The 26774-nt window shown below is 45.7% G+C and overlaps 4 protein-coding genes across 6 annotated transcripts; 2 read left to right on the forward strand and 2 right to left on the reverse strand.

The window, feature by feature from the left end:
* The first annotated feature begins 32 nt into the window (after positions 1–32).
* On the forward strand, positions 33–1455 carry LOC114852179 (proteolipid protein 2). Its single transcript, XM_029144373.3, has 4 exons — positions 33–364; positions 690–845; positions 944–1039; positions 1125–1455. Exons 1-4 carry the CDS (start codon positions 305–307, stop codon positions 1233–1235), a joined length of 423 nt encoding a protein of 140 aa, XP_029000206.1. The 5' UTR covers positions 33–304; the 3' UTR covers positions 1236–1455.
* A 107-nt stretch (positions 1456–1562) lies between these two features.
* On the forward strand, positions 1563–5910 carry cmtm3 (CKLF-like MARVEL transmembrane domain containing 3). Its single transcript, XM_029144372.3, has 5 exons — positions 1563–1834; positions 3980–4135; positions 4214–4309; positions 4395–4515; positions 4797–5910. The coding sequence occupies exons 1-5, from the start codon at positions 1718–1720 to the stop codon at positions 4823–4825; spliced, it is 519 nt and encodes a 172-aa protein (XP_029000205.1). The 5' UTR covers positions 1563–1717; the 3' UTR covers positions 4826–5910.
* cmtm4 (CKLF-like MARVEL transmembrane domain containing 4) lies at positions 5894–14691 on the reverse strand. Its single transcript, XM_029144371.3, has 4 exons — positions 13926–14691; positions 10373–10549; positions 7933–8031; positions 5894–7561 (listed from the first exon to the last, which is right to left on the reverse strand). Exons 1-4 carry the CDS (start codon positions 14109–14111, stop codon positions 7397–7399), a joined length of 627 nt encoding a protein of 208 aa, XP_029000204.1. The 5' UTR covers positions 14112–14691; the 3' UTR covers positions 5894–7396.
* Positions 14692–15326: 635 nt separating this feature from the next.
* On the reverse strand, positions 15327–26195 carry dync1li2 (dynein, cytoplasmic 1, light intermediate chain 2). Of its 3 annotated transcripts, none has more exons than XM_029144368.3 (13): positions 26010–26189; positions 25118–25191; positions 24777–24893; positions 24451–24681; positions 21804–21967; positions 21174–21267; positions 20895–21030; positions 20706–20817; positions 20514–20573; positions 20090–20134; positions 19850–19967; positions 19287–19415; positions 15327–18519 (listed from the first exon to the last, which is right to left on the reverse strand). In XM_029144368.3, exons 1-13 carry the CDS (start codon positions 26093–26095, stop codon positions 18503–18505), a joined length of 1383 nt encoding a protein of 460 aa, XP_029000201.1. In that variant the 5' UTR covers positions 26096–26189; the 3' UTR covers positions 15327–18502. The 3 variants fall into 3 exon arrangements, with proteins under 3 accessions (XP_029000201.1, XP_029000200.1, XP_055363513.1); XM_029144367.3 differs by having other exon boundaries at positions 15327–18524; positions 26010–26183; XM_055507538.1 differs by lacking the exon at positions 15327–18519 and adding an exon at positions 18531–19087 and having other exon boundaries at positions 26010–26195.
* Positions 26196–26774: the final 579 nt, after the last annotated feature.

Genomic DNA, 26774 nt, shown 5'->3' on the forward strand with positions numbered 1-26774 from the left:
CAGAATGTTTTTAATTGAGGAAATGTTTTTTTGTTTGAATGAACACATTTAACCAGCTATAAATAGAACTTGAGATGTTTGATAAAATAAAACACGTTTTCATAAAGACAAGTTAACATTGTGAAGTAACTCCTGGTGGTTGGACCTGTAAATACTGCAGTTGCCGCTTGTTTGTGGCTAATGATGTAAAACGAATGCACATTTTCTTGCAGCCATTTCCTTCACGACGCAGAGGAAATCACTTGTTTCAGGAAACACAGTGAGCTGCGCTGAAGTCACGCTGTCAGACGCCAAAATAACAGCCATGGAGGTGGACGCTGCGTTCGTCAAGTCCAGGAGGGGGATCTTGAAAGTAGCAGAGCTGGTGAGATGAGCTCAGCTCATTCTGAATATATTTCATTTTCACACTTCGTTAACATTAGTTCTGACTGACTAGAAACTGGGTTTGCTAGTTTGTCGGTGGCAAATAGAGAATAAAGAACTTGTAATAATGTGTAGTTTATTTCATCAGGTTTTTTGAGACTAAAGTAGCAGCGATGTCACTTTGCCTTTATAAAAAATGTTGATGTCCATTTCCTCTTTCTGTCCTGGCTGGAATGTGCAACCTGCTGCGCGAAGCATCGCGATGGGTGAATCATCAGCACTGAGCCCTTTCTGTCTGTCTGTCCTTGTGTCTGTCTCTGCTTCAGGGGACTCTGTTTGCAGCGCTCGTGTGCTTCGCCGCGGGGTCCAGAGCGGAGCACATCGCGGCCACGGTGCTGGAGTTTGTCATCACCTCCCTCCTGCTGCTGCTGCACCTGTTTAAACTCAACAAGAGGCTCACCTTCCTCTTTTGGCCCTTAGTTGTGGGTGGCGTTTCGCTGAGCGATGTCGTAATAAAGAAGTCGGTGGACGCGTTGCTCAAACGTGCTGTACTCACGTCGACCTCTGCTCTTGTCCTCAGGACGCCTTCAACTCTGTCTTTGCAGCAGTTTACCTGATGGTCCTGAGCGTGATCGCATTATCCACCTACGTGTCCACGGGCACGCTGATCGGAGGGGTGCGGATTCTTTACTAATCTACAGTGATAATAATTTGGCACCACACCTGTCATTTCTTTAGTTCTGACGTACGTGAACCCGCAGGTCTTTGGCATGGTGGTAGCGGGGCTCCTGTCTTTCGACAGCTACAACCTCTTCAAGAACATCACCCTCAACAACAGAAGTGAACCCAAGAGTCAAGACAACAACCAGTGACACCCGGCTGCAGCAAACGGGCCAGAACTCACCGGGTTCTGGTGTGCTGACCTGGGGTCAGCCTGGGCTCTTTGCGCAGCAAGCGTTCACTTTTGGAGGATCCTCTCACGAGCTGTGGTTCTAATTCAAATGAAACCTATTTTTTAACCTATATTCGACCTATTTAAATGCGTTTTGTGTGTGTACATATTGACTACCAATAAAAAAAAATGTCTTGCGACATGATGAATTTTGTTCTGTCGCCACTGAGGGGCTCGTGGTTCTGCTTTTTGTGGCCGGGGGCATCACGTTTCACATCTGGAGAAAGCAGATGTTGCTCTTTCGGGGCGCGCGCGCTGCGTTTCAGCGCTGTCACTGTTTCCGTCTCCTCCTCCGCGAAGACTCACGCCTCCGCGTACGGTGTCCTCTGTTGCGCTGCATCGAATCCGCTACGTTGGCCGCAGTTTGCAGCTGTGAGGTTTGAGAAAAGTCTTCCTTCAACAATGGGAGACATCGAGGCTCCCGACGCGGCTGGGCCACGCCAGTCCGCCCTGCGCTCCATTCTTCCCAGCAAAGAGTTCGCCTCCTCGCGGAAAGGAATGCTGCTCATTGCTGAAGTGGTAAGAACATCTGCTGAAACCGACGAAGCTGCCGCGGTGCCACTGTTCCGCACAAAGTGCGTGTGCGCTGCTTTTTGGGGACTTTCACGTGTTTTCTCACCGACATGGAAACGTGAGGAATCCGCCGTTTTGGTGCGCGTTTACAATGATTGTTACACACAGTGAGCCAGTTTCCGCCACAAGGTTTCCATTAAAAAGGAGGGGCAGCCAGTGTTTATAGGGCAGCCCTCTAATATTTGGAATGCAGATGCTGCATTATGCACAGACAACACGAAGCTAAGAGCTAAAAGTGACTCCACCTGTGTCGAACCAGTGAACCGTCCAGTACCTCATCATTATTAAAGTAAAACTGTTCTTATGGTGAAATTAAGGCTGATCAGAGCCTCCGTCCAAGTGGATTTGAACAAACCAGGAACTGAAAGACCCTGTGTGTGTGTGTGTGTGTGTGTGTGTGTGTGTGTGTGTGTGTGTGTGTGTGTGTGTGTGTGTGGGTGGGTGCTATCAGTCAGGGTGGGAGCACAGACTCATGCATTACTCCTGCATCATGTGACGAGCAGCTCATGTTGTTCATTCATGTCCTGCATTGTGGTGCCACACACACACACACACACACACACACACACACACACACACACACACACACACACACACACACACACACACACGCCTTTTGTTCTACTCTGTGCCGGTGGTTTTATCTATGAACTTTCACTTTCATACAACATTCAGGAAGCCAGAATTGTTCATAAAGTGTGTTTTGCCAGTGAGCGTTACCGTGGCCACCATACATGTAGGTAACCCTTCACTGGATTGTGCGACGTGAACTGTGTGGGTGGGCGTCCTCGCATTCTCAGCACTGTTCCAGATACAGTTTGAACATTGTTACATCAGCCCAGACGCTGCACAGTTTGTAGGTCTTAGTCAGACCCGGATCCTGCTGACGCTGCATTATTATACACAGCGTGTCAGACCACCATGAGCAGCGTCTCTCTCTCCACCAGCTGGAAAAAGTAGAAACACCGCAGCTTGTTTCAAAGCTTCTGAAATGTGTGTCTAATAAACTTGCATTTGCGATGTGTTGCTCCTCTTATCCAAACTGAGGATGGTCAGATGTCTGGGCACATCCCATAAAGTTTCACTGCCATTAAGATCTGCTCACGTGCCTCAGACCCACACATGCAGCATCACACACAGAGTAAATCAGCAACATGACAACATCTTGTCATGTGCGGATTTGGTTTGACTTCACAAACTGTCAGCTCAGAGCCGTGCAGTTCTTCAGTGCAACATGGTGATGTTCCCAACTTCCCACAATTTACTCTTTATAAACAAACATGCTGGAGGATCCACCCACAACTTCAAAGGGAGCGCGTGTGTAGTGATTCTGTTGACAGGATGCAGCATTTGCAAAGAAAAGCAGCTGCAGCAGTCACAGAGGGTGGTTCTGCCCCCGGGCTGGTGTGCGACACAGACAAGATGGCCGGTTCTGTCTGGGATCTGGACGGATCCAGTATGGTTGGTCCGGTTCCTCCAATGGGAGCGCTTGCTTCTAACTAGCTGCACATGCGGAGCTCGAGTAAATGCGCCTCGTTCATTGTCGCACCTCTGTGGATGTTTAAACAAGTGTGAGCATGTGTGTGTGTGTGTGTGTGTGTGTGTGTGTGTGTGTGTGTGTGTGTGTGTGTGTGTGTGTGTGTGTGTGTGTGTGTGTGTGTGAATAAAAGGCTTTCAATAGCTGCGTGGTCTCACAGGAAGTGGGCCTGATGTCACAGAAGAGCTGAGAAGAGCCATAAAATAAGAATACACTTGATTCAAAGTGGCTCTTGTAGAAATAAATGAATGAATAATGAGCCGAACCCCAGATTCCACCCGTTTGTAGTTGTTGCTTCCCAGGTCACACACTCTCTCTCTCTGTCTCTGTCTCTGTCTCTGTCTCTGTCTCTGTCTCTGTCTCTCTGTCTCTCTCTGTCTGTCTGTCTGTCTGTCTGTCTCTCTCTCTCTCTCTCTCTCTCTCTCTCTCTCTCTCTCACTCTCTCTCTCTGTCTCTGTCTCTGTCTCTCTCTGTCTCTCTCTCTCTGTCTGTCTGTCTGTCTGTCTCTCTCTCTCTCTCTCTCTCTCTCTCTCTCTCTCTCTCTCTCTCCCCAGGCTCTGTCCTTGGTCTGCTTCATCTGCCTGGCGGCGTCCACGGCGGCGGCCTTCGTCACGGTGCCCCTGCTGGAGTTCTTGGCCGCCCTCTTCCTGCTGTTCGCTTACGCCACCAAATTCAACGAGAGGTTCAAGGGCTTTGTCTGGCCCCTCATGGTGAGAGCCGCATCCGCAGACGCGCGTCCAGCTTCCCGGCGCGTGCCGCCGTACATCGCTCTGTCTTTGTCTTTGCAGGACTTCCTGAGGTGCGTGACCGCTGCCGTCATCTATTTAATCATCTCCTGCATTGCCGTCTCCAAATACGTGGACGGCTCCTCCAAGGCTGCGGGGGTAAGATCACGCTAGCCGCAGCACCGTGAGCTCCCTGCACTCCCGCATCAGGGGATTCGTCTCATGTGTGCCTTTTTTTTCACAGATGTTTGGGTTTGTTGCCACCATTGTCTTCGCTTTAGATTTTTACCTAATTTTTAATGAGTTGGCCAATTTCCTGAAGCAAGGAAGAGAGTCCAACGAAGACGAGCCATCGAGGCAGGAAGGTAATAACAGAGTTGCAACAGGGAAATGCACTGGCCTTTATTAAATATCATTTTGAAAACAATATTTTCCTGAAAACACTACATGCATCTGATCTAGCTAATTCAAAGCTTAGTGCAGAGTTGAATGTGTTGCAGTGAGGTTTGGTGACGATAGCTTTCATCGCTAGCGCGTTGACTCGTTCTCAGTTTCATCTGTGCTGTTTCCGTGCATGAAGCTCGGTTCACGTGCCGCGGCCGTGGTTTCATTCTGACACAGGTTTTTTCTTCTCCTTTGTTTCCAGACGGCTTTTCAGACTCGGACTCGGACTGAGACCACGGGGAGCTCCACCACCAGCAGGCGGTTCCAGCGCCAGCCTCTGCTGCCGATGAACCGTCTCCAGTTACGCTCTTTGAATGGGTTCGAAAACGTAGAAAAGGGTTTAAGGGCAACCTGATACGTACATGGATGTAAAGCTGTGAAGTCGTTTGCTGGTGTTGTACTGAGTGAAGCTGTGGAATCTGCATGTGCAAATCTGAAGCCAATGCTTCCACACGTTTAAAGCTACAACACTAAATTAATATCAAACAAAAAATTTAACCAAGACGGTTTTTAGAAAATGGGGAGACAGGAGACTGCAGGTGGGTCTCATCATTTAAACATTTGCATTATTACTACGGAACCATATACAGCACCTTGACTGACTGCAGGTTGGCTGGTTACGACCTCTGTCTTAATTCTTTCAGCGTTTTTATATTAGTTATGTCCTTAAATTTGACTTTTGTACGACCACAACTTAGATTAAAGCTGGCATCACTGCATGACACCTTTTCTTCCTTTGCGGCCTTTTACAGTAGCTCAGTATTACTCAGTATAATTCCATATATAGATATGTGGCCGTGACCACGTCTTCCTCTTCCTTTCTGCACCCGAGCCACTACTGACGTAAAGTGCACTTAAATGCCACCATGACTGTTTATTGAACACACACCGCTGCCCATTTGATGCCGATTAGCATCAGCGGCCTTTGACCCACATTTGTTTTAGAAATGGTGTATTAATGGATAGGAACTAAAAACCTCCAGAGTTTACAAGTGTGCCTCTCATAAAGTGTTTTTAATAGTTTGGTACTTTTGGTTCCATTTATATGAAGTTTCATCTCAGCAGAAGTAAAACCAGCTTTTACTAAAAGAGGCATCAGTGTGTGATGTGATGTCCAAATCGACACAACTATCTTTTCATCCTCAATGTGAAGGGTTTGTAAATCAAAGCATAAAGATGATCAACATGAAGACCCGGTTAATAGGTGAGGCCTTTGCTGGAAAATGGTAGCAACAAATATGAAGATTGTTTGTGACCGTTCTTTGCCTTTTTGTGTCAAAGAAAAGTTTGAATAAAAACGAGTTTGTCCAAATCACTTTATTTGTCACTATAAACCAACGTGAAGACTATTGTTTAAATACAAAAATACAGCTAAGTAGGTCTCCATGCTTATTAACAAAACACACAGAATTATAAGACTCAGACTCATCGTGTTCATCACAATCTGGAAAGCGCAGCAAAAAGCTTTTCTTCCTCATAAATACAAGTCCTTCATAACGTCCTGTAGAGTTGTATAGCGTGACAGCGTTCCACACAGGTGACGGTCAGTTTATACGGTCACGCAGCAGCCTTTAGAGTCAACAGTTAAAGAATCACTAGCAAATTCACAGACATAAATGCTCACATGATTGTCTTTCCACACAGCTACTTCAGCCACTGATTGGTGGGACAAGCGCTACTGGACACTTCATGCGTTGTGGGAATGCTTGTGTCACATCCGTGTCTGGTCCTTCTTCAGTACACACGCTACTGGCTTTACAAGGAATCACCAGGAGATGGCGCTGCAGAGTCAGCTTCAATACGTCACACAGGTCCCAATCCAGCACTAACTGTAGTGTTATTATTATAGAACTAGAACAATGTAGAACCTTATGAAATAAAGTTGAAATATCTCCTGTCGTCTTAAAGAGCAAACCAACGTGTTTCCTTTCAAGTACAAGACAAAGCAAAGAATAATAATAATAATAATACATCAACTTTAAAGGAAGAACAACTGCTTTGCACACGTTTGAGATGCAATGTGAAATGAAATCATGTAACATAATCTTTGCAACTACACATTTTAGATACACATACAATGAATTAAACTGAAGCAATAAAGTAGTGACAGCGACATCTAAAAGCACCTCCCACCCATCCTGCTTGCTCTGTTTAAAATCATTTTGTGAATGATTAACAATGGCACTACCCTGTCTAATAAGTGGGAAGGCATTAGGGAATACAGCGTCCAGGCCGAGGCACCCTGTGATTCGATTCTAAAGATGGGGGTGATTGTATCCACACCTGAGAAGCAGAGTAGAGGCTGAGGGCGTCAGTCTGGACCGGGTCAACATGTGCCCTCAACATTTATAGTACAGGGGTTAAAAAGACACTCCTGTCTCTCATAGTCTTGAGTGAAGCATTTGTAAAAGTACCAAAACAAGAGAGGAGCAAGTGCTCACATCAGCACGTGTCATAGTTATGATGTCGGTACCGCGGACGTAGCAGGCAGTCATGTAGCGTAAGCAAACTGTACAAGAGCTGGCCTTGTTTCACCCATTCACAGTGAAATGGAAAACCTTCCGTAGAGTTGATGAACGGTTGGGGGCAAAGTCTTTTCTCCCCCGTCTTGCAGAGATTTCCTTCATTTCTGACCTGAGTCCTGCACTGGAGGGTCCCTCCAGGCCGCTGCGGCCAGGGTTCAAAGTAAGCGAGGCCACGGAGCTGATGCGTGGCTGTGAAATGAAGGTTCTGGTTGGCGGCCGAGGGCCGGCGCCGGTGGAGCGTGGCGCCGCCTCGGTCCCGGCCCGGCCCGGCGGGGCTCTACCCCAGCTCGGGCCGCGCCTCCATCTCCCCGCGAGAGGCCGTGCGCGCTCGCATGTACTCGCTGCTCTGAGCCGCCGCCTGACACCCGTTACCAAGGCGCCACCGCCGCACGGCCAGGAAGGTGTTGATCCCGAACACGCCTGTCGCCAGGAAGCCGAAGACCTGCGAACGACAGGGAACGCGAGGCGGGTTAGCACCGGATCAATGCGAATGAAGGAAGTAAATGAAATACTGACTAATGCTGATTTGACTGAGTAAACCTGCTCAAAGCCAATGTAGATAAAATCTGTATGGATTATTCTGATTCATTTATTCATATAATTTGCATTTCACTGGCCAAACAACATGACGTGGAAGATGAGAAAGCTTATTTACTGTAAGGTGCTCATCTGTGCTGAAGGAGCCGCGGCTAAAGGCCAAGAGCCATGAGCGGAGCACAGACACTGGATGTGTTCTATTCATGAGCTCCTGGATGGAACCACTGATATTAAAACTGCGTCTTCATCGCCGTGTGACTATTCACATTTACTCACCGCTGATGCTATTTCAGCTTCGGTGTTGTGGTTGATGCAGACCAGCACGAGAGACGACAGGAAAAAGAAGACGGTGCTGGTAGCGGTGTTGACCAGGTCCTAGAGGAAGACACAAGACATTCACATGCCACAGAAACCAGAGCAGCAGAATGAATTGAACAGAGTAAAGAGAAAGAGCAGCAGAATAACTTTTCAGTTCTTCATTTATCTGTGCATAAGCTTTAGTTACAGTGCAGCCACATCCTAACAACATGTTCTGTGATTCTCTGACAAAGTTTCCACATCTGAGCAGGACATCCTCAATGATGCCGGCTCCTCTAATCGCTCTGACGACACCATTATGGGACACCTCTCCGGCCGCCATCTTTTTGCAGACGGCCAGGAAAGGGTTAAGAATGAAGCAGCCTCGTGATCGGATGCGTGATTGTAATAACAGCCGACGCGCTCGCTCATGTGACACGCACGGCTCACAGAGCGGCACAGGAGGACGCGCAGACACTGTGCGTTTGGCTCCAATCCCACGGTGGGACCTGTAACACGTTAATACCAACCGGTGCCGCCGTTAAAACCCCCCCCCCCGCCGCATTCAGGCATGCTGGACGTGCACGAGGGAGGCGGGACACGACCACAGCGGGGACGGATCCTGCTGCACCAGATCCTGCTCAACCGGTTCAGCTGCACTCGCTTCCCTTTGAGTTGGCGCCTCTTCTCTATACTGTAGCGTTCAGGTCCTTCAGTTGACCCTCACCCTCTTTGCTTTACTCTCTCCCACATTCCACATTTTAACTAGGCCAGCGCTCTGCGAAACCCTAAATAACACAAGCACAGACCCAAAAAAACCACGACTCGCTCACTTATTACTGGCCCATATTGTTTTACTGCCTTCCTGCTCGTTCTAGCGTGCCTTTAAAACCTATTCAAACTGTATGTTAGACGTGCATTTATGGTTATTATGACTATGCAAACCAAAAATATTCGCTGTTACTGTAGATGATTCCACACATATACTCACAGGACGGCTACTATGGAAACCTCAGGATGAACACAAATCTGTTCCCGAGGCAGTTGCATCGAATCACACACAAAACCAGAAGGATCCATAAAAGAATAAAACGTCTCTGCAGATTCCGCCTCATTCCTTTTAGAAGACAAGTCGTGTCTTTTGTTTGCTTCAGGGGCGAGTTTCAGCTGACAAAACCAAAAAGGCTTTTATTGCATTCAACATGTAGGTAAAGTAACCGCGACTTTCAAAGCCATGCAGATCATCACCAGAAGAATAACACAAGGTCAAACACGAAACGTAGCACAGAAAACCAAGCAATGTTGATGAGTGCAGACAGTGTTATGGCATCAACAGATGCAAACATCTGTGACGCCGTCCCGGCCCCTGAAGCACCCACATCGTTCACGCTTCAGGCGTCTGTTCCCACAACAGCACAGCCAGGAAAGGAAAAGCGGTGTGTGTGTGTCCTCAGAGTTGCCCCATCTCTGTCCCCGAACCCTTCGGCTCGGGCAGCAGATATTTGGTGACAATTAGGAAAAGAATGCAGCAAGTAGTCGGACGAGCTCATTCACGCAAACTAGACCTTCAACTCCATCACTAAAAGTCACAGAATAGTTTCAGCACAAGGGGCCTCCTGGGCCTCCACTCATTTCCTTGTGTGTGTGTGTGTGGGGGGGGGGGGGGGGGGGGGGGGGGGGGGGGGGGAGGCCGTCAGTAGCACGTAGCTGCAGGATCAGACCTCTCCTCCTGAGAACCTCGAACCCCGCGGCTCCAGGTTCAAAAGACAGAGGAAGACGGCAAAAGGGTTAACGGCTGCTTAACAACTCGGAAACGCTCGCTCATTGCGAAATTCCCCGAGGCCCGGCGCGAGTGGAGCAGCTTTGAAGGCGATAGACATAAACAGAGTTGGGTTGAGTCCACACTGTGGTCTCAGGACAGAGACTATGAAAACCTCCCGTAAGACATTACTGCTTCATTCTAGTCTAAAATGCTGAAATCAGGCCAGTGAGCCTGAGGAGTGTTTCAGATGTTTACCTTGTACTGGCATCAAGTACGTGGTCAAAGTTCTTAAAATCAGCATTTTTCATCTCTGCTCTGTCCAACAGGCGTTCACATGGTGCGTTTGTGCCAGAGCCAAACGCTTCGTGTCTGAGGTGGGATGATGCACAGGATGCCCTGGTGCAACCCGATAGCTGTTACTAACTAACGTCGCCTGCATCACAGCGACACGTACGAGCTGTGAGGCCCCTGCAAACACAGGCAGAGCATTTTCCACTCTTCTCTAAAAGACGTTCGGCTGCAGATCCAGCATCTATTAACCCGGCTGGTCTACGTGCTGGAGAGCGTCCGTCCCTTCATTCATTCACTCACTCCCCACTTAGCTTCACGGTCTGTTCAGTGATCAGCTGAGAACCAGCCGGCGACGCGGCTACGTACCGTCAGGCTCCAGTTCACGTGGGGAACCTTGATGTGCAGGTTGAGGCTGAAGATCAGGAAGAGGAAGCCCGTGATCACGAAGGCGCTGCAGCTGACGAACTCGAAGAAGTAGACGCCTCCGCAGGGAGAACACATCTTGATGGTTTCTATGCAGACGAAGCCGAAGAGCGACAGGAGCTGAAAGTCAAAGCAACCAATGAATGGATGTGACACTGAGTCTAGTTCAGCATCTGTAAAAACAAAAATGTTGTGCATGAGTCATTGAATGATTAGTTTGGTTACACGAATGCCTTTTACAGCGCTTTAACATGGGGTTACACTAGCGTTAAGCATAACAGCTACAAAAAATGCTGATTCGGCAACTTTACGTATTTGCTTCAAGCTAAAAACCCGACTTTTCCAGACGACGGAGTGATTCCTTTATGAATAGAGGCCGCGAGCCCATCTCATGAGCTCCACTGCTGGCAGCCGGTGACGACGCCTGCCTCCAGCCAACATCCATCACCAAACCACAGCACGGCAGGAATTCTGCTATTTAGGTGTTCTACTGCCATACAGACCCCAAGGAAACCACACACAGACCAGCGTCTCGGAGCTGAAGAGAACCCGGAGACATAACGGGCCGGGACAATGCCCCCGCAGCACACAGAACGCAGAATTAGTGGAACCGTGTGGAGCTGACATGGAGCCGGGAAGACGTCGTTTACAACCTAAAGTCACTCCTCTCTCGCTCTGTTATTCTTTGTGTGACAGAGCGGGTCTCGTTTAAAGAGCTGTAAAAAGTTTAAGACTGGAAACAGGTATTTCACGCATCCCCTCATGCTCGGCCCAGCTCAGAGCCGACCCGTTGGCAGAGACGGTGGAACCTCCTTCAGTTGGGGGCTTTTTTCAGGTTTTTGAACCTCAAGCTTCATCTCGCACAGCTGTTGAAGCCCACGATGAGACGACCCAAACGGTTCCACCCAAAGACGATGACGTCATGCCCCCCCACCCCCACCGCCTGTGCAGCAGGTGTCGGGCAGTGGCAGCGAGGGAGGGGGCGGAGCCGCACGGCGCCATGGTGATCCTGCAGGTAAGCGTTTCTCACTCCAATGTAAACAGACCCGTCTTTGCTCCTCTCTCCCACATGCACAGACGTCCTTATCTGAGAGATTATGCACATTATTAGTTGCCTTTTAAAGCCCATTGGACTGGGATCCCCTTCTCGTGCACCATCTGCTGCTGAAAGAGCCTTAACAGAGGGGCTGAGCACAACTTTATAGGCTGCACCCCTGGAGATCTACGAAGGTTAACCTAAATAATATGAAGACAAATGCAAAGAGCTCTCGCCCGCTTTGTTCCCACAGCCTCCAAATAGGCAGCGTTTCAAATGGGAAGAGAGCTGAACGGCTCCGTCGGGTGTCAGATTCCTGTAGGTCACGAGGTGAATGTCAGTTAAGCTTTGTTCCTCAGAGGCACAGATGGAACTGAAGCCTGGACGGACTGGCCCCCGGTCGCAACGCAGCCTAAACAGGGTCAAACCGGCCGGTGCATCCATTGAAACGAGCAGGGAGAGGCTGCGATAAATGGCCACAGGTCCATCAGCGCCCGCTTCCTGCTCCGAGTAAAAGAATGCGCCGTTTGCAGAGGTCAGCGCAGGAGTCAGTCAGAGCGGTTTGTCGCCACGAGCTCCGTGCAAACAAGGGCTGAGGGTGGAGCTGTATAAACACGTCCTCGCCAGAGTCATAAGGAAGCAGGTGATAACCTTCATATAACCTGTGATAACCTTCTAATAACCTGTGATAACCTTCTATTAACCTGTGATAACCTTCATATAACCTGTGATAACCTTCATATAACTTGCGATAACCCCCAACATGTGCAGTGGTGGTTCCTTATAACTGATGTCTGTGCAGAAAGCATGACTTGGACCCTCGCAGCCACGGTTCACCCCATCCATGTGTGACACGCAGCCGTGCTTGTGAACCTGGGAGTCAATGCACAGCTCCATTCACAATGACCCGTCCTTGTGCAGCAGCAGGAAACAAGCCCAAATCAATACAGCGCTAGCTCTGTGGATGGAGAACGGAGCCACATCCAGAGAGGCCTTTCGTTGCAGACGTTTCCTGAAGCCTTCCAAGCTGAGCTGTGCTGCTGACCCTCGACCGGTCGGCTCTGGAATCGTAAACAGCCTCTCAGAGAACCACAGTCAATAAGTAACCAGGCGTAATCTCATTTTGTGAGGTGCCTTTCTGATTAAACACCTTCAGGATCAGCCAAATACTTGCCTGCGCTTCGCTGCCATTTCAGATGTGCTGTTGAAGGATCCCTGCACGGCCTCCTTTCAAACGCTTTAGGGACAGAGCAGAGGAGGCTGAAGCTATTACTGTTTGGCAGCAGGCGCCGCAGGCCTCCCTCTGAGCTAATGAGTGTACACTCGCGTGACTTTCATTGGTCCTGTGTCCTTGCGAGATATGATTAACTCCAACTGGAAACTCCGATAATGCGTCCGTGTATTTACTTTAGCAGCTGCAGTTTGCGGTTTGTTGAAGTTAACCGCAAATCCTGCACATATGACTGTTAGTAGCTTCCATGCACTCACTGATTCGTGTTTGCTTTGTGGTGGAACACGTTCAGAAAAAACCCGACTTTGCAGCGCGATGCACTTGAGCCTTTGTGTTAGAGCAAGTCTTGCAGCATGGTCGCTGTATTTACTACAGACCCAGAGGTAAACACCACGTGTGTGTGTGTGTGTGTGTGTGTGTGTGTGTGTGTGTGTGTGTGTGTGTGTGTGTGTGTGTGTGTGTGTGTGTGTGTGTGTGTGTGTGACCCAGCTTCTCATCCAAACTCACACTCTACAGGTCAAAAAGACGAGTCACAAACTTAGTTGGGATTAATTGCTGCTTTCCCAAACTCAGCTTTAGTTCCCACTCCTTGGTGTGTGTGTGTGTGTGTGTGTGTGTGTGTGTGTGTGTGTGTGTGTGTGTGTGTGTGTGTGTGTGTGTTCCAGGCCTGTGTCTGTGTGTAATGGCTCTGGTGAACTGTCAGATGCTGCTGCCTCTCAGTTCAGACATCTGTTTTAGCCGTTTACTGATCACGAATGTGTGTGTTTTTCCACGTACCACTGCACGACGATAAAGAAATTGTAACAGGATACGTTTCTCCCCCTTTGGAGCCATTCGGGACCAAACCCAACGCAGGGGCATCACCGTGCGCACTGTTGAGTCGATGCACAGTTGAAAAACACATTCCAGGATTTTGACATCAGCGGCAGAAAGCAGACGATTACTGGGGGGAAAACACTACTTGGAAACACGCAGAGCAAAGTGAATGCGGTTCCTGTTTTATCCGTTTACCAACAAACACTTGTGCGTCATTAGAACCTGAGTGTGGCTCAACATGAGGCTCTGCTGCATGTGCACCGTTTGTCAAAGTGGGTAAAGCTCGGATGAACGTCGCCATCATCCTTTAAAAAGTCCCCAGAGCCGTGGAGGACACGGTGTGTGTTTAGGGGTTAGTCAGACTACGTTGTGTATTTGTTACACACGTTTAGACGTGTGCTGCTCACTCTTACCACTTCGACCATCTTTAAAATCCCGAAGTAGGACCTGAGGTACTCCATGTCCCACCGGATCCCGCCCAGAACGCTCCGTGACTGGACCGGCTCCGTGGTGGGCTGATACGGACTGCTCGCCCCGGAGATCATGGACGTGTTGGAGGCCTCGCCGTCGAACCCCTCGCTCTCCTCCGTGTTCCTCATGACGGTCGCGCTGGAGCCGGATCCTTGGGCCAGAATCGGGGGAAGAATGCGGATCGGGGAGAACCGGCCGGGTCCACCTCGCGGCGCCGGGCTCTATGACATAAAACCCACTCTGCCCCCGCGCAGGCTGGAAGTGGATGGAGGGAATAACGCAGTCGGTCCACTTTCACAGCCGCCCCGCGGGGAAACGGCGGCGGTGGGTGCGCTCGAGCTTTACGCGCAGGAAGATCCGGTGGGCACGCGCTCGTAGTACCCGCGCGTCTCCTCCCGCCCTGTGTTAGCGGGCTTCACTTGTTCGCGTCCCGGCGACTCGCAGCCTCTCCGCCGTGGAGGATCGTGGTTAGTTCTGCCCCGCGGGGTGGGCGACCCGTCTCTGCGCCAGAAAAACAAGCACCCATTCTAGTCCGCAAACCCCGAGAAACGCTCGCGCTAACCCCCGTCGCAAACTTAAGCGGCGCAGACATTCGCTGCTCCAGCAGCTCCAGCCTGGATGCAAAGCGAGCTTGTCTCCGCCCCTCTGAGAGCTGCACATTCTTGTGTGGGCTCTGCGCTCTGTTCCCAAACGGCCTAGAAAAGCGAGCGCAGCCGGAACCACGCAGACGGAACCGAGCCCTGCTGCGTTTTCTCGGCCTCTTAGTGCACTTTTCATTGGTTGGTTCTTTGGATGTAGAGTCTGACAAAGCGTGATTTTGCTCTACGTATGTGCAGCTGGAGCCATTTCCTGATGAGCGAGTAGTGGCTCGTGAAGGAAACACGTCCCATTGTTATCCATGCAATTATTATCATTTCGATCAACTTTCAGTGACAGAGCTACTTTTCCTTAAACCAAGCTTCGTTGTGCTTTGCTGCCCCCTTGCGGCACGCATCAGTAACAAGAGGTTGCCTAGGTGACGGTGGGAGTCTGACGATGCCAAGTGCACCTGATACCTCAGTGCTGGACGTAAACACGGATATTAAGGTTTAATGAAGTAGTGCAGTGATCAAGTGGCAGCCCAGAAATTCTTTAACCTAGACATCAAGTCGCACTGCTCTCCATATTCCCCCACATCAACCACCGGAGATGTGGATGTGTTGTTTAGCAAAGGTAACAGTTGTTGCATAATAATCTTTTCTTTTACATTTAATGAATTCAAAGCCAAGAGCTTCCAAAGACAGACAGAGACAAAGACAGACACACACAAAATCAACAAACAGCATATAAGCATCAGCCAACGCTTGGATTCTCGGTTTTATTGAAGCCAGGGGTGTGATTTTCCTTATCTTTGTCGGCGTAAGAAGCTAGGATCCACACGGCAGCTCAGAGGCTACAGTATCGTGTTAAAGTTATACAATCAAACTTCTGAATTCAATCTGGACACAAAAACACAGCCAGCCATGTGCGTACAATGTCTTGATATTCTGTATACAAAAGGGCTGGAAGCAGAAGCTCGTAGTCTCAGAAGTAGACTGTCAATAGTGGTAGAAGGCAATTCCGTTAGGATGTGAAGAGGCAGTTGGTTTCAACTGACATCTAAGTACAAAAGTTACATCGGTTCATTATTCAACCTTGAGAGCAACAGCTAATCTTCACAAAGAGCAAGTGCAACCAAGCAGCATGAGACCAATTCATTCCACTTGGCTAAAATTGCCAAATTTAACATGTGCGGCCATGTTACATTAAGAAAGATCGATCAATCAGGTTAGTGTGACTTTATGAAGAAAAAAAAGTAATAATTATAATCAGACGGCCTCGAGGAGCAACATAAACAAGACATGCCTTAGTAGGATGTAAACACAAACAGGTTTCATGGGCACAAAAAGGACAAACCTGAAAATGAGTGGACATTTATTTGGTTTACCTACTTCAAGATGTCCCCAAAAACATCTCTCCCGGAGCTGACATGACTTATACGGGACTGAGAAAGAGTTATCCTCATGCCACCAGGGGCACCTTCCATAACTTAAGCAGCAAATGCAGATAAATAACGCAGTGTTACTCTGAACGTCTATGGTCACTACAACATTTGTCTAAAAGGCAAAATGAGAAAACAAAGCATTCTGTATTTTTAAGAGTAGCAAAAGGGAACCGATACAAGTGTCCAGGGAAAAGTGCTTATTTCAACATGTGGCGGTACTGCTTCTGGCTGCTCTAATTGTGCTTCATCCATGTCAGCAATATACCCTCGGGTGCACATTCCACCCAGTCACAAGAAAAAAAAAAGAGAAATAAAGAACAGAGAATAAAACATAAGAAGTCAGACCTGATCAAAAAAATAAGTCCACGACAGTTGGACAGGATCATTTTCACAACAAAGCAAGTCATGCATAGACTGTACACCGATGTGGTCATGTGGTTATTCCCTTAAAGAGCAAATCGTTGCAATTTATCTGTAGACCAGTTAAAAGAATTTAGCATGATCTACTGTCCTCCAAAACCCTAAACGTAGGTAGGATGGGGAGTAAGGCATTTCTATTGTCATTATCGAGTGCTATTCAAAATCATTCCCAGAGGTCTGAAGTGTGGAATGCAAAAGCTCCATTGGACAGCAGCACAATACACAGCCGCAGGTTAATCTTATGGGTGGCTGAGGACCTACAAAAGCAGATTACAGATACTAATATGCTTCTTTGGTTGAATGTCCCAAATCAGTTGAATAGCAAACAGCTCATCTCTTCACTCCTGTCCATTATTTCTGTAAAAGCCACTAATGAACCCTGTCCATAAGATTAAGTAGGGCGTTGCAGACAGACTTAAAACAACGGTAAAACTAATGCATTTTGATTCGACTATTACAGATTGTGTGATATGATGCAGTGTAAAGGTTTGGTTTAAAAAAAAAGCTAATTAGACAAGACAATTAAGCAGCCCCTTAAAGACACGCACATTAAATAGGAGCATTCCTGTGAAGGCAGGGTGTCCAGTGACAAGGTTTATGCTGTAAGTGAAGGCAAAGAGCGTCATTTGAAACGGGCACTGAAAGAGTGAACAAAAAACACCTGACTGAACAAACAAGCTTTGTTTTTTTGTTTTTTTAACTTTCTACAGCTACTTCATGTAAAAACTAGGAATGTTGTAACTGACGTGAATAATTGTAAAATAAAGGACATTGCTGTCAAACAACAGCAATTTCTGGCGTGTGTCTCGACTGTGAAGTGAGTGGTTTTAGCCACAGTAAATGTTAATGTAGGGGGCTGCTGAAGTTCCGTTACGTGGGCTAAGTTTTGAATCAGCAGCCTTTACGGCATGTGGAAAGGCGCTCAATCTATTGCTCTGCTGGACTGGGCCACAGAAAAATGTTTGGAAAACGAAAACTGAGACCACAGGCTTGTTGTAAAAATGTTAAAGTGAAATAAATTATTTGAATGACAAGAATTGGACAAAAACCTTTTAACTGACGGTGCTACGGTGCATTGCCTCTTACGTAGACAAGCACCTCTACTATGACACAAACAGCTAACTGTGCGAGGCACTTAGGAGATATAAGGAAAGATGCTGCCCAACCCCTTCCCCTGAATACACACACTTGGAGCTAAAAAAGGGAATTCTGCTCCCACCTGTAATAATTGCAATTTATACAAAAATCAAAGCAAACCTGGATAAACCGACTGTATTTATATTTACAGAATCCTGTGAGATGACATGGGTAATTGATGATATGTTGCCGGCACTTGTCATATTAGTGTCATGACATCAGTGGCTTTTTGAACATGTTTTGCGATCCAGATGAGTTTCCTTAATGAATCAATAAGCGAAGCACATAATAAAAAGGAGGAATTCTGTATAAATACATCAGTATCATTTCAAACATTTTTTTTACATACTACATGTTTGCAAGTCTTATTACTTTTCTCAGTTAATATATTTAAATACCTTTCCAATCACTACCAAATTCCTTCCATTAGATAAGGTGAAACAGAGGCACCAAGACCAGAACGTTTCCGCTCCTTACACCCGTGAGGGAAGGGTGGATTTCCCCAGAAACGGGGGTCCTGCAGCTCAGCACATCGTCATGGCTGCCAGGGAGTGTGCACGCTTTTCCAGAAACCGACATCCCTCACTAACTAACATTTACAGTGGAAGAGAGTACAGAAATAAAGCCAAGCGTCAGCACTTGGGTCCGGAACACACCAATCTCTGTTATCTCTCTCTCTCCCCCTGTCTCACCAAAACATCTGACAGTATTTGAAATTCTTTTGGTGGAACCACTGTGTGTGCTGACTGTTGCAGACATTGGGAATTTGGTCAATTTTCTATGCTCACATGTACATGTATTTTTCCAGAGTATTAACGCAGTGGATGATGCAGCTGCTTTCGTTGCCTTCACGCTTCATTCTCTGTCGGCGGTGGTATGTTGTTAGCTGAAACCATGGAGTCTTGTTTACGAGTCATTCTGTCCAACTCAGCCTGGACATCAGTCAAACCCGGCTTCTGCCCTTGGGAAAACAAAGGAGAAAAGGCCAAAAGTAATCTCCTGTAGCTTCTGTGCATATTCTTTCAATGACTACAGCCAGCAAGCAGATGGGTGGGATTTAGATGGTGATGTGGCCCATGCTGGCGATTGGCTGTTGATACACATGCAGAACTAATTATTAGACAAAGGACATCCTCATGCATTTTACTTTCCACTGTGTCGCTCAGAAACAGTACAGTTTCTTGGGACTGGAACAAAAATTACTGGTGTCACAGATGAGTAATACAAATTCTTCTACTCCTATCTGACTTTGTTAAGTTGGCCTCAAAGGAAGAAACAAGGTGGCGTTGACATGCAAACCAGGTGAGGTTATTGTAGTAAAACAGGTCCATACATTAGTTGAGCAAGAGAGCAGTGCCATATGAGGTTGAGTGAGTGACAGTAGTTTCATGAGTGCAATGATGGTTGGAGGTTTAGTGGATACAGGCCTGTAACATGTTCCTTCAGATGCCAGAGGTTCACTCAAAAGGATAACATTTCCTTGTCTCTTGTTTTAACCTTCTTTTTCAGACTGTAGAGATAAAACTCCAGAGAGCAAAGGGATTCACAGCCTCTGCTTACAAATGGTCCCAGTTTTTAACTCTATATTTCCTGTGAGTTTCCAAAAGCACAGGAATCTACACTCAACGGTGCTGCATGCAGCTGTTCTGCTCAAAGACAGCTAACCTGCAAAAAACAGTTTTCTGTGAATTAGGGGTAAAAGCACTAGAATAAAGGGTTGTACCTGTTTTCTTGGCAGACCCCTGCACTCCTGCGCCAACTGCTCCAGAGCCTGGACTCCCAGGGGCTCCAGTCTTTTTGCTCAACAGACTGTTGAAGAAGTTAGCCAGCACTCCCTCGTTGGCCGCCCCCGCTGCAGCAGAACGATGACATTAATATAGGTTAAACATGTTTTTAGGCTAACACCTTTTAACAGTACGCTTCTAAGTAAGCAGCATGTGATAGCTTCAGTTCTAATCTCCATCAACATATAATTACATATTACAACATATAATAAGTTGATTGTATTGATATAACTACTTCTTCTTCTACCACTTGAGGGCGGCATAGGAGCACTTCAAAGACAAAATGATCACATAATCCAAAAAAGAATTCAATTAAGAGAAGGTAACAATGCGGTTGTGCTAACAAGGAAAAAAAATCACAGTAAATGCTAAGTAGTAATAAATAAATGGAGATGATTAGAGCAAATCCTGGACTTAATTAACGGATTGGGTACAATCCTTTTACCCCTGGTGAAATCCAGCCAAACTAGGAACCATCAGTATTAATTGCTAATTACATTACCTTTCAAGTTAGGGTCAGGTTTTTTCACAGCAGCCATCGGTGAGCCACTGGTTATGTTGGTTTGGCCAGCACGACCCGCGGGCCTGGGAGACGCAGAGGCTGGTCGTCCTGGAGACTCCTGTAACAAAGAAGTCAGAGCAAGAAAAGCACTTAAATTCGTCTGAACTGCTCCTTTCTGCATTAAGGGAAAAAAAGAGAACTCATCCGAGAGCCACTTTGGAGGGAAGTTAGAACACTTACTGTTGGTCCTCTTGTTGGTGTGGCTGGCTGCTTCAATAACAAAGACTGTTGAAGTAAAACAGTTACAAGAGAAGGTTTACTCAAAGCAATGAGCTCCTCCACACTCCAATACACATCACTGGGCATAGCAGTTGTGTCAAAACAAGCCCTATGTATGCAACATAGGACCAGATCCGTCATCTCAGCTAAACTTTCATCTTGCTGTCACTAAAGAGCAGGCCGTCCATACAATTGCAGGGAAGTTAGCTAGTTTGTCCACTAAATTAAAAGTGACAGGTGCATTACTTGCAATGTCAACATTTCAGGTCTTTTTTAGGATCGCTTTCTGATTAAAACTACACTTTTTCCCTTCTTATAGTAACATCACAATTAATTAAATAGACAGAAGGAAATAGTAAGCAGGTACAGGAATTAAACTACAAACCTGTTGCTTCATCAGGAACACCTGCTCATCCTCCGCATTTATCTCTTTGTCATGTACCAGCTGTGTAACAGAGCACAGTAGAAACACACTCAATGAATTGAGGATGAAATCATGATGTTGTAACTTAACAACAGCTGTCTGTGGTTTCTTAGTTGGTACTTTGTACTGTAATCAACGCTGGTCATATTGTACCTTGCGAACTGGAGGCTTTGTGATAAAATCTTCAAATGGATCTTCAGGTCTGACAGTTGTGAAGTTTTCATGCAATATGCCAATTTTTTTTTCATTATCCCACCCAGAAGGACTGAAAGAAAGGAGAACGGTAGCTTTACAGAGAACCACCTGCTAATGAGAACTAAAACCTGAAAGAGATTCCCTTACATGAACACTGAATCCTTCTCCACCACTACAGCAGGAGCGGTGAACTGAAAGTCATACATCTTATGTACTATATATTTGTAAAGCAGATCCAGGTTCTTCTCCTCTTTGACTGAAGTGTAGATCAGACCAGCTCCATCTGTTTTATTCCGTTAAGGGCAGTTGGACAATGGCACAAACACAGATTGAATAATTAGTAAGATAGACTCTGACATAGATGTTTAGCACAATGACTGTTTTAAACAACATGGCAGAGTTAAAAAACATATATTACAAGGATACACTGTAAGCAAAATCGCCTGATGTGAGACTGGATGAAATCGAAGTGCTCCTCTCTGTAGTCATGTTCCTTCTCTAGTGCACTGACTGAATCACACTGAAGGGTAAAATATTAAAAAAGGGAGATAAATATGTTACAACTTAAACAATAGACATTTAGCACACAAAAATATCAACATATTAAGCTCTCTGTATCTAAATACCATTTATTGAGAATTCCAAACGAGCAGATTAATAGTTTGCTTTACCAAATAAACACAAACAAAATACTACTCTAAAATGTTATTACTAAAAACTCAATCTATTGCCATTTACCTGAGGTAAATGGCAATAGATGGTCTTTAACGATAATGTTTTTTCTATGAGACGGACTAAACACAAAGCACCAAAGACAAAACAGCCCATTCATCTCGAGCATGTGAAGCTCTGACGGCCACTGTGTTTTTAAAGCACTGGTGTTTGCCTGGCGGGTAGACAAGAAAGTATAATAGAGACTTAAATAGAAAACATCCCCTTATGCACACGTACTATCACCATAAGGCTTAAGCGGTTGTGGCTCAAAGTATTAAGTGATATTTAGTGTAGAAGTCCTAAAAGAATTCAGACCCAACTGCAATTTTAGGAATCATTTACCTTTGTGCAAACTATTAGCACTGGAATACCCAGGTTGTATGTGAGTGTGTTGTCCCCAAGTGGTAACACAACAGCCTCATCTTCCACTGCCGTGGGCACCCGTCTCTGTGGGGAGGATGGCGTGGCGTCCTCTGGTTCTGTGTATTCTTGAAATGCCTTCACCACTAGGATAAAGATAAAACATGTCTACTATTAGTGATTGAACAGCTTTTGGTTATATCCAATGAAGTACAGACATTAGCGTCACACTGTCTTTGAGCCTTTTTTTTTTTCTTATGAACACAAAACTGTACACTAAAAAATAATTATTTTATGTACTATAAAGACCAGATAGCTGCAGCAAATACTAATAGTAATATCTTATAATATCTAGAATAGTGTCCAGAAAAGATAAGCACACAGCAGCTTTGATTTTCCCATTTCCTGTTCCTAAGCTTGTACTGTGAGATGGTGGGGAGAATATATGCAGGAAGCTGTGACCTACTTCCTCTGGAAAAAGAATACTTGGGGCAACCCACAAAGCAAGACTGGCTTGCCATTTAAAGCCAAGTCCATCACCAACAGATTTGAGGTTTAGTGTTATCAGTAATCTGAATTGGGAGTGACACAGGATTAGAGAAATCATTTACACACAAGATCAAGAATTCAGCACGACAATGTTACACTATCAACACATATCGTTTAAGATACATCTCTAGCAGTTTACATAAAAACATACTTAATTTCACAAAGAATGTAATGACCGCTACAAAATCTTGAATCGGTCTGATTTTTTTAAATAAGCTACAGAGTAGGTCTAGTCATCTAAGACAACTACATACAGCAACGGGAAAACAACGAGAGACTCAACATTGGTGACAATAACTAAAAAATACTGTGATAACATCTTGTGACAACATCATAGCACCCGCTGAAAACATAATATTGGTACTTTATTACAGCGGGTTTAGAGTGAATCATAGTTTTAAATTATAAAGTGAAAGAGACAGACAGACCTTGCCCTACTAAGATGTCTTCCGCAAATATAGGTGAGGTCAAACTGCCTTGGTACACATAAGAGAACTGAAACATCTAAGAAATTAAATACAAATCTATACACTGAAATTATCTTTAATTACCAAATAGAAGCCCAGTCATCTCAGATGAGAAATAGATTTAGTTTTACCGACAGACACATCCAAACTAATATTTATACAACTGTCAGCGTTTGTTATCTTTCATTAAAGGCATTTGGCTGTGACTTGCCACAGACTTGCTAGATGAAATATTTCTCATTTCAACATGTGCCCCCAGAAAAGGTTGACCCTGTAATTTGAATTGTGAAAACTCCAGCACAAAACCTTCATTCAGCAACAGCATAGCATGAGCCAAAATATGTGTCCCACTGTCTGAATTCAGGCTCACTGTTTACGTCCATTCACTTCCCTGACACTGCTATTGGAGGAGAGGGAACCATGATGCAAGAGGCCTGCAAGACTGCCTGGACAAATGCCATTCACACAGACTTCCACTCTGTCTGTCAGCCACTAGCTCTCACTTCCACAAATCCAGTACATAATCTGACGAGGTCTCCACAAGCTGCTACTGGCATCATAACCTATATGCAGGAGCCTACAAGTCTCATTTAAACAGGAAAACCTGAAAACCAGTAAAAACAGGAAAACCTGTTGAAATGTTCCAACAGGGACAAAAATGAAAGCTTTCACAGCTTAAGTCAACATTTAACACAACATATACAGTAAATGTGTAATGTATATGTATAAATTTAATTTTTTTTCTTGTTTTGTATTAATCAATCTCAGCTAAACTTAATTACTGCAGCTACTTGAACTAAAAAAAAGTAATGTAGACCCTTTAAAGTCATAAGTGGCTGCAATTAACAATATGCGGTGGTTACTGCTTTAGAAGCTGCTTCCCTTTTCACACAACTGCTAACAGCTTCATGTTACCACTTTGCACTAGATGAGCATATGCTGGAATCATTTTGTGGCAAGCAAGCAAAGCAACCAAATTTTGCAGGAAGACATGGTCCCTCTCTTCAACCCTGCAGGCTGAACTTACTGATCTTCAGAACACAAAACAACTGTTCATAAGAAAGATGACTAGTTCTAAAATTAACAGAGAAACGACGTATGAGTGCATCACACATTGATCTGCAGGACACGCCTCTGGCCTAAAATCACAGCTGAAGATCATGGGCCTCTCTGATGACCCAGAAACATCTATGACAGTCTTATGAAGTGTTTGCCTTACATACTGGGCAGCAACCAGTCTCTCCCTTTTCCCAGCAGCCAGAAAACAAGAAGCTTTGCTCTTATCATACAAGAGTCCCATTGCTTCTACCCTGAAATGCTTCAGGCACCTTTTCGGAGTACTGTTTCCTTCTTGTTCTCTCCAGAGACAGAAACTACTATGAAAACTGTATGCAAGGTATATTTTCATTTAAGACAATGACTTTTACAGTTTCAGCCTTAAGAAAATAATAGACTAGATCCATATCTTTAGTATTTAACTCAGTGACAAAGAGATAAGAAATAATTCAAAGCTGTGTCAAAACATCTACATAAAAGTCTCTGTAAATACATTTTACACATATGTTTCTTTGCAATATCATTAAGTTAAACATATGAAGCCAACTTTTACGTACTCTTCTGCTCCATTTCCCTCAAGTCTTCAGGAGGGATCTTCAGCTTGTCCACGTGGTCACGAAGAACACTCGCCCACTTCTGCAGTGACTCCATAACGGTCCAGGGCCGCGACATATCCGCAACAAACACTGCTAAGCAGTCAGGTAATGACTTAGCTGAAACTGCAAACTTAAGTAAGCCTTTGTGGTACACGTCTCCATCAAGAATCCACACGTTACAACGAGTAAGGTCTGGAAAGGAAAAAGTTATTAGTTAGGTACAGTTAGTTATACTTGTTTTACAGTTCTGTTCTTTTGTAAAGGCTACATAGAGCAGCTAAACTCACCATCTCTGTCCTCATCGTGCACACTTAAGTACAGATACTCCAGTCCCCTCCCTTTCTTGTTGTGTTCAGCTCCTTGAAGTCTGGCCATAAGTGTTGTTTTTCCTGATCCATCTTCACCTACAGGTTAAGAAATCCTCCATTAATATAGGAAGCCTACAATGTCTGAAATTAATATTTATTGTCAAAAGTTGTTATTTTTTGCTGAAAGAGACTTTTTTTTCACTTGCAGTTGTGAGCTTTTGGGAATTCAGAGAAATATTGAAAATTCTGCACAAGCACTAGGCTGTTAACACCACTAGCACAAAGCTAACACAGCATACACATAGTTTAATATTACTTACCAAATACCAGGATATTTTTTCCTGATGGCAACTTTGAACTCGATCTAGTAGAAACTTCGCTCAATATCGAGGTCCTACAAAACAATGCATTATCAAGATAGATAGTGAGGGGACAAACACAGACAGACAGTGTAGCGGCCAGGTTGACAGTCAGGTGGTACATTGACAGGTCTACATCTCAGCAACAGAAGCTGCTACTGGTCAACTGGGCGCCAAATAACTGCTAGCATTACTCATTGTTAGCAAATAAAAGCACCACGTTGAGCTGCCCCACCAATGCGTCCACGACAACAGGAAATGATAAGTCATCGCCACTGGCCAGTAAATCTGCGTTACAACTAAGGAAATGTAACGCTAGCTTGGGAAACCTGACAACTTTAAGTGCCACGACGTCACCTGCTGTGATTATCAATTATAAGCGTTGGTTGAAGCCGTTATAACGTGTGCATACTTCGTTTGGCTGATCAGGTCACGGTGACATTATTGGCTCTTTAACGATAAAGTTGACTCGTGTTCCTTTTAGCTTGCTGTAGCCTGCATAACTATTATGTGGCTGCTGTCTAAACATGCACTGTCACGTCTCATTCGTTATTGGACATCTCAAGCTTGATTCGTCAATTCGGCAATACTAATTTTACTACTAACGCTCACTCATGGCCAACCTTTGCCTCGTTAGCTAGGCAGCAGCAGCCCCGTTGGCAGGCGTTAGCCGGCTAGCTAGCTAACGTTAGCACGCTGACCGCCCAGCTTCAGTTGGTGCTAATGTTACCGCTAGCGGGGCCGGTGTTTGACTGGGAGCAACCGGCAGTGACAAAGCAGAACCACAAAGACTGTGCTCCTCCACAAAGGGGCTCAATGGCTGTAAAGTCTTGCAAAGAGTAGCAGAACTTGCCAAAGGTTTTGTCCCTCTTCCTCTTCGTTGTTATTGTCGCCTGCCCCGGCAGCGCCCGGTAGTTGTTTCTCCAGAACGGGAGCCATCTTCTTTCTCTAGCACCACAAAGGCAAGGCCCTGCTGCACGGGCTCCACTAGCGCCGCCTTCATCCGAGCGCTCAGGGTGCGTTACATTCATCAACCGATGCGCCGCGCCGGCACCCGGGCGGCATCGCTTTACATTTTTCTATAGTGTATTTGTGTCACTAAAATATAAAGATGAAAACACAATTTAATCAAAATACTGTACTTATAGACACAGATACTTAAATGCAGTTTTGACAAAGAAGTATTTTTTGTTCAGACCGCTAAGCAGCAGCGGAGCTACTTCTGGCTGCAGCCCAATAGATGATGTCATTCTTTTTTAACAGCTGACAGAAAACACCGTGTCATATCAACAATGACCTAATGATTCGAACACACGCCACAGTTTATTCTGGTAAATTAAATCCAGTGATGCACTGTGGATTCATCTAATAGTCGAGGTTGAAACCTCACTGCTGAAACTTCTTTACTCTTTGCCAACTTTGGCCAGCTGCCATTTGTGAGTTTTCATGCAGGGAAAAAGCACGAGTGACGCTTAAACCTCACGCTTAACTGTACATTGTATATGTTAAACATTTTCTATGCGAGTATTGCACAAAATAGCCACAATAGCCATTTTTGGCCACAATGATTAAAGGAGTGTCACAGGTAGTTTACTGGTTAGATGTCACTGCTGAACTG

Source organism: Betta splendens, chromosome 3 (genome assembly GCF_900634795.4).
Source record: "Betta splendens chromosome 3, fBetSpl5.4, whole genome shotgun sequence".
Classification (NCBI taxonomy): domain Eukaryota; kingdom Metazoa; phylum Chordata; class Actinopteri; order Anabantiformes; family Osphronemidae; genus Betta; species Betta splendens.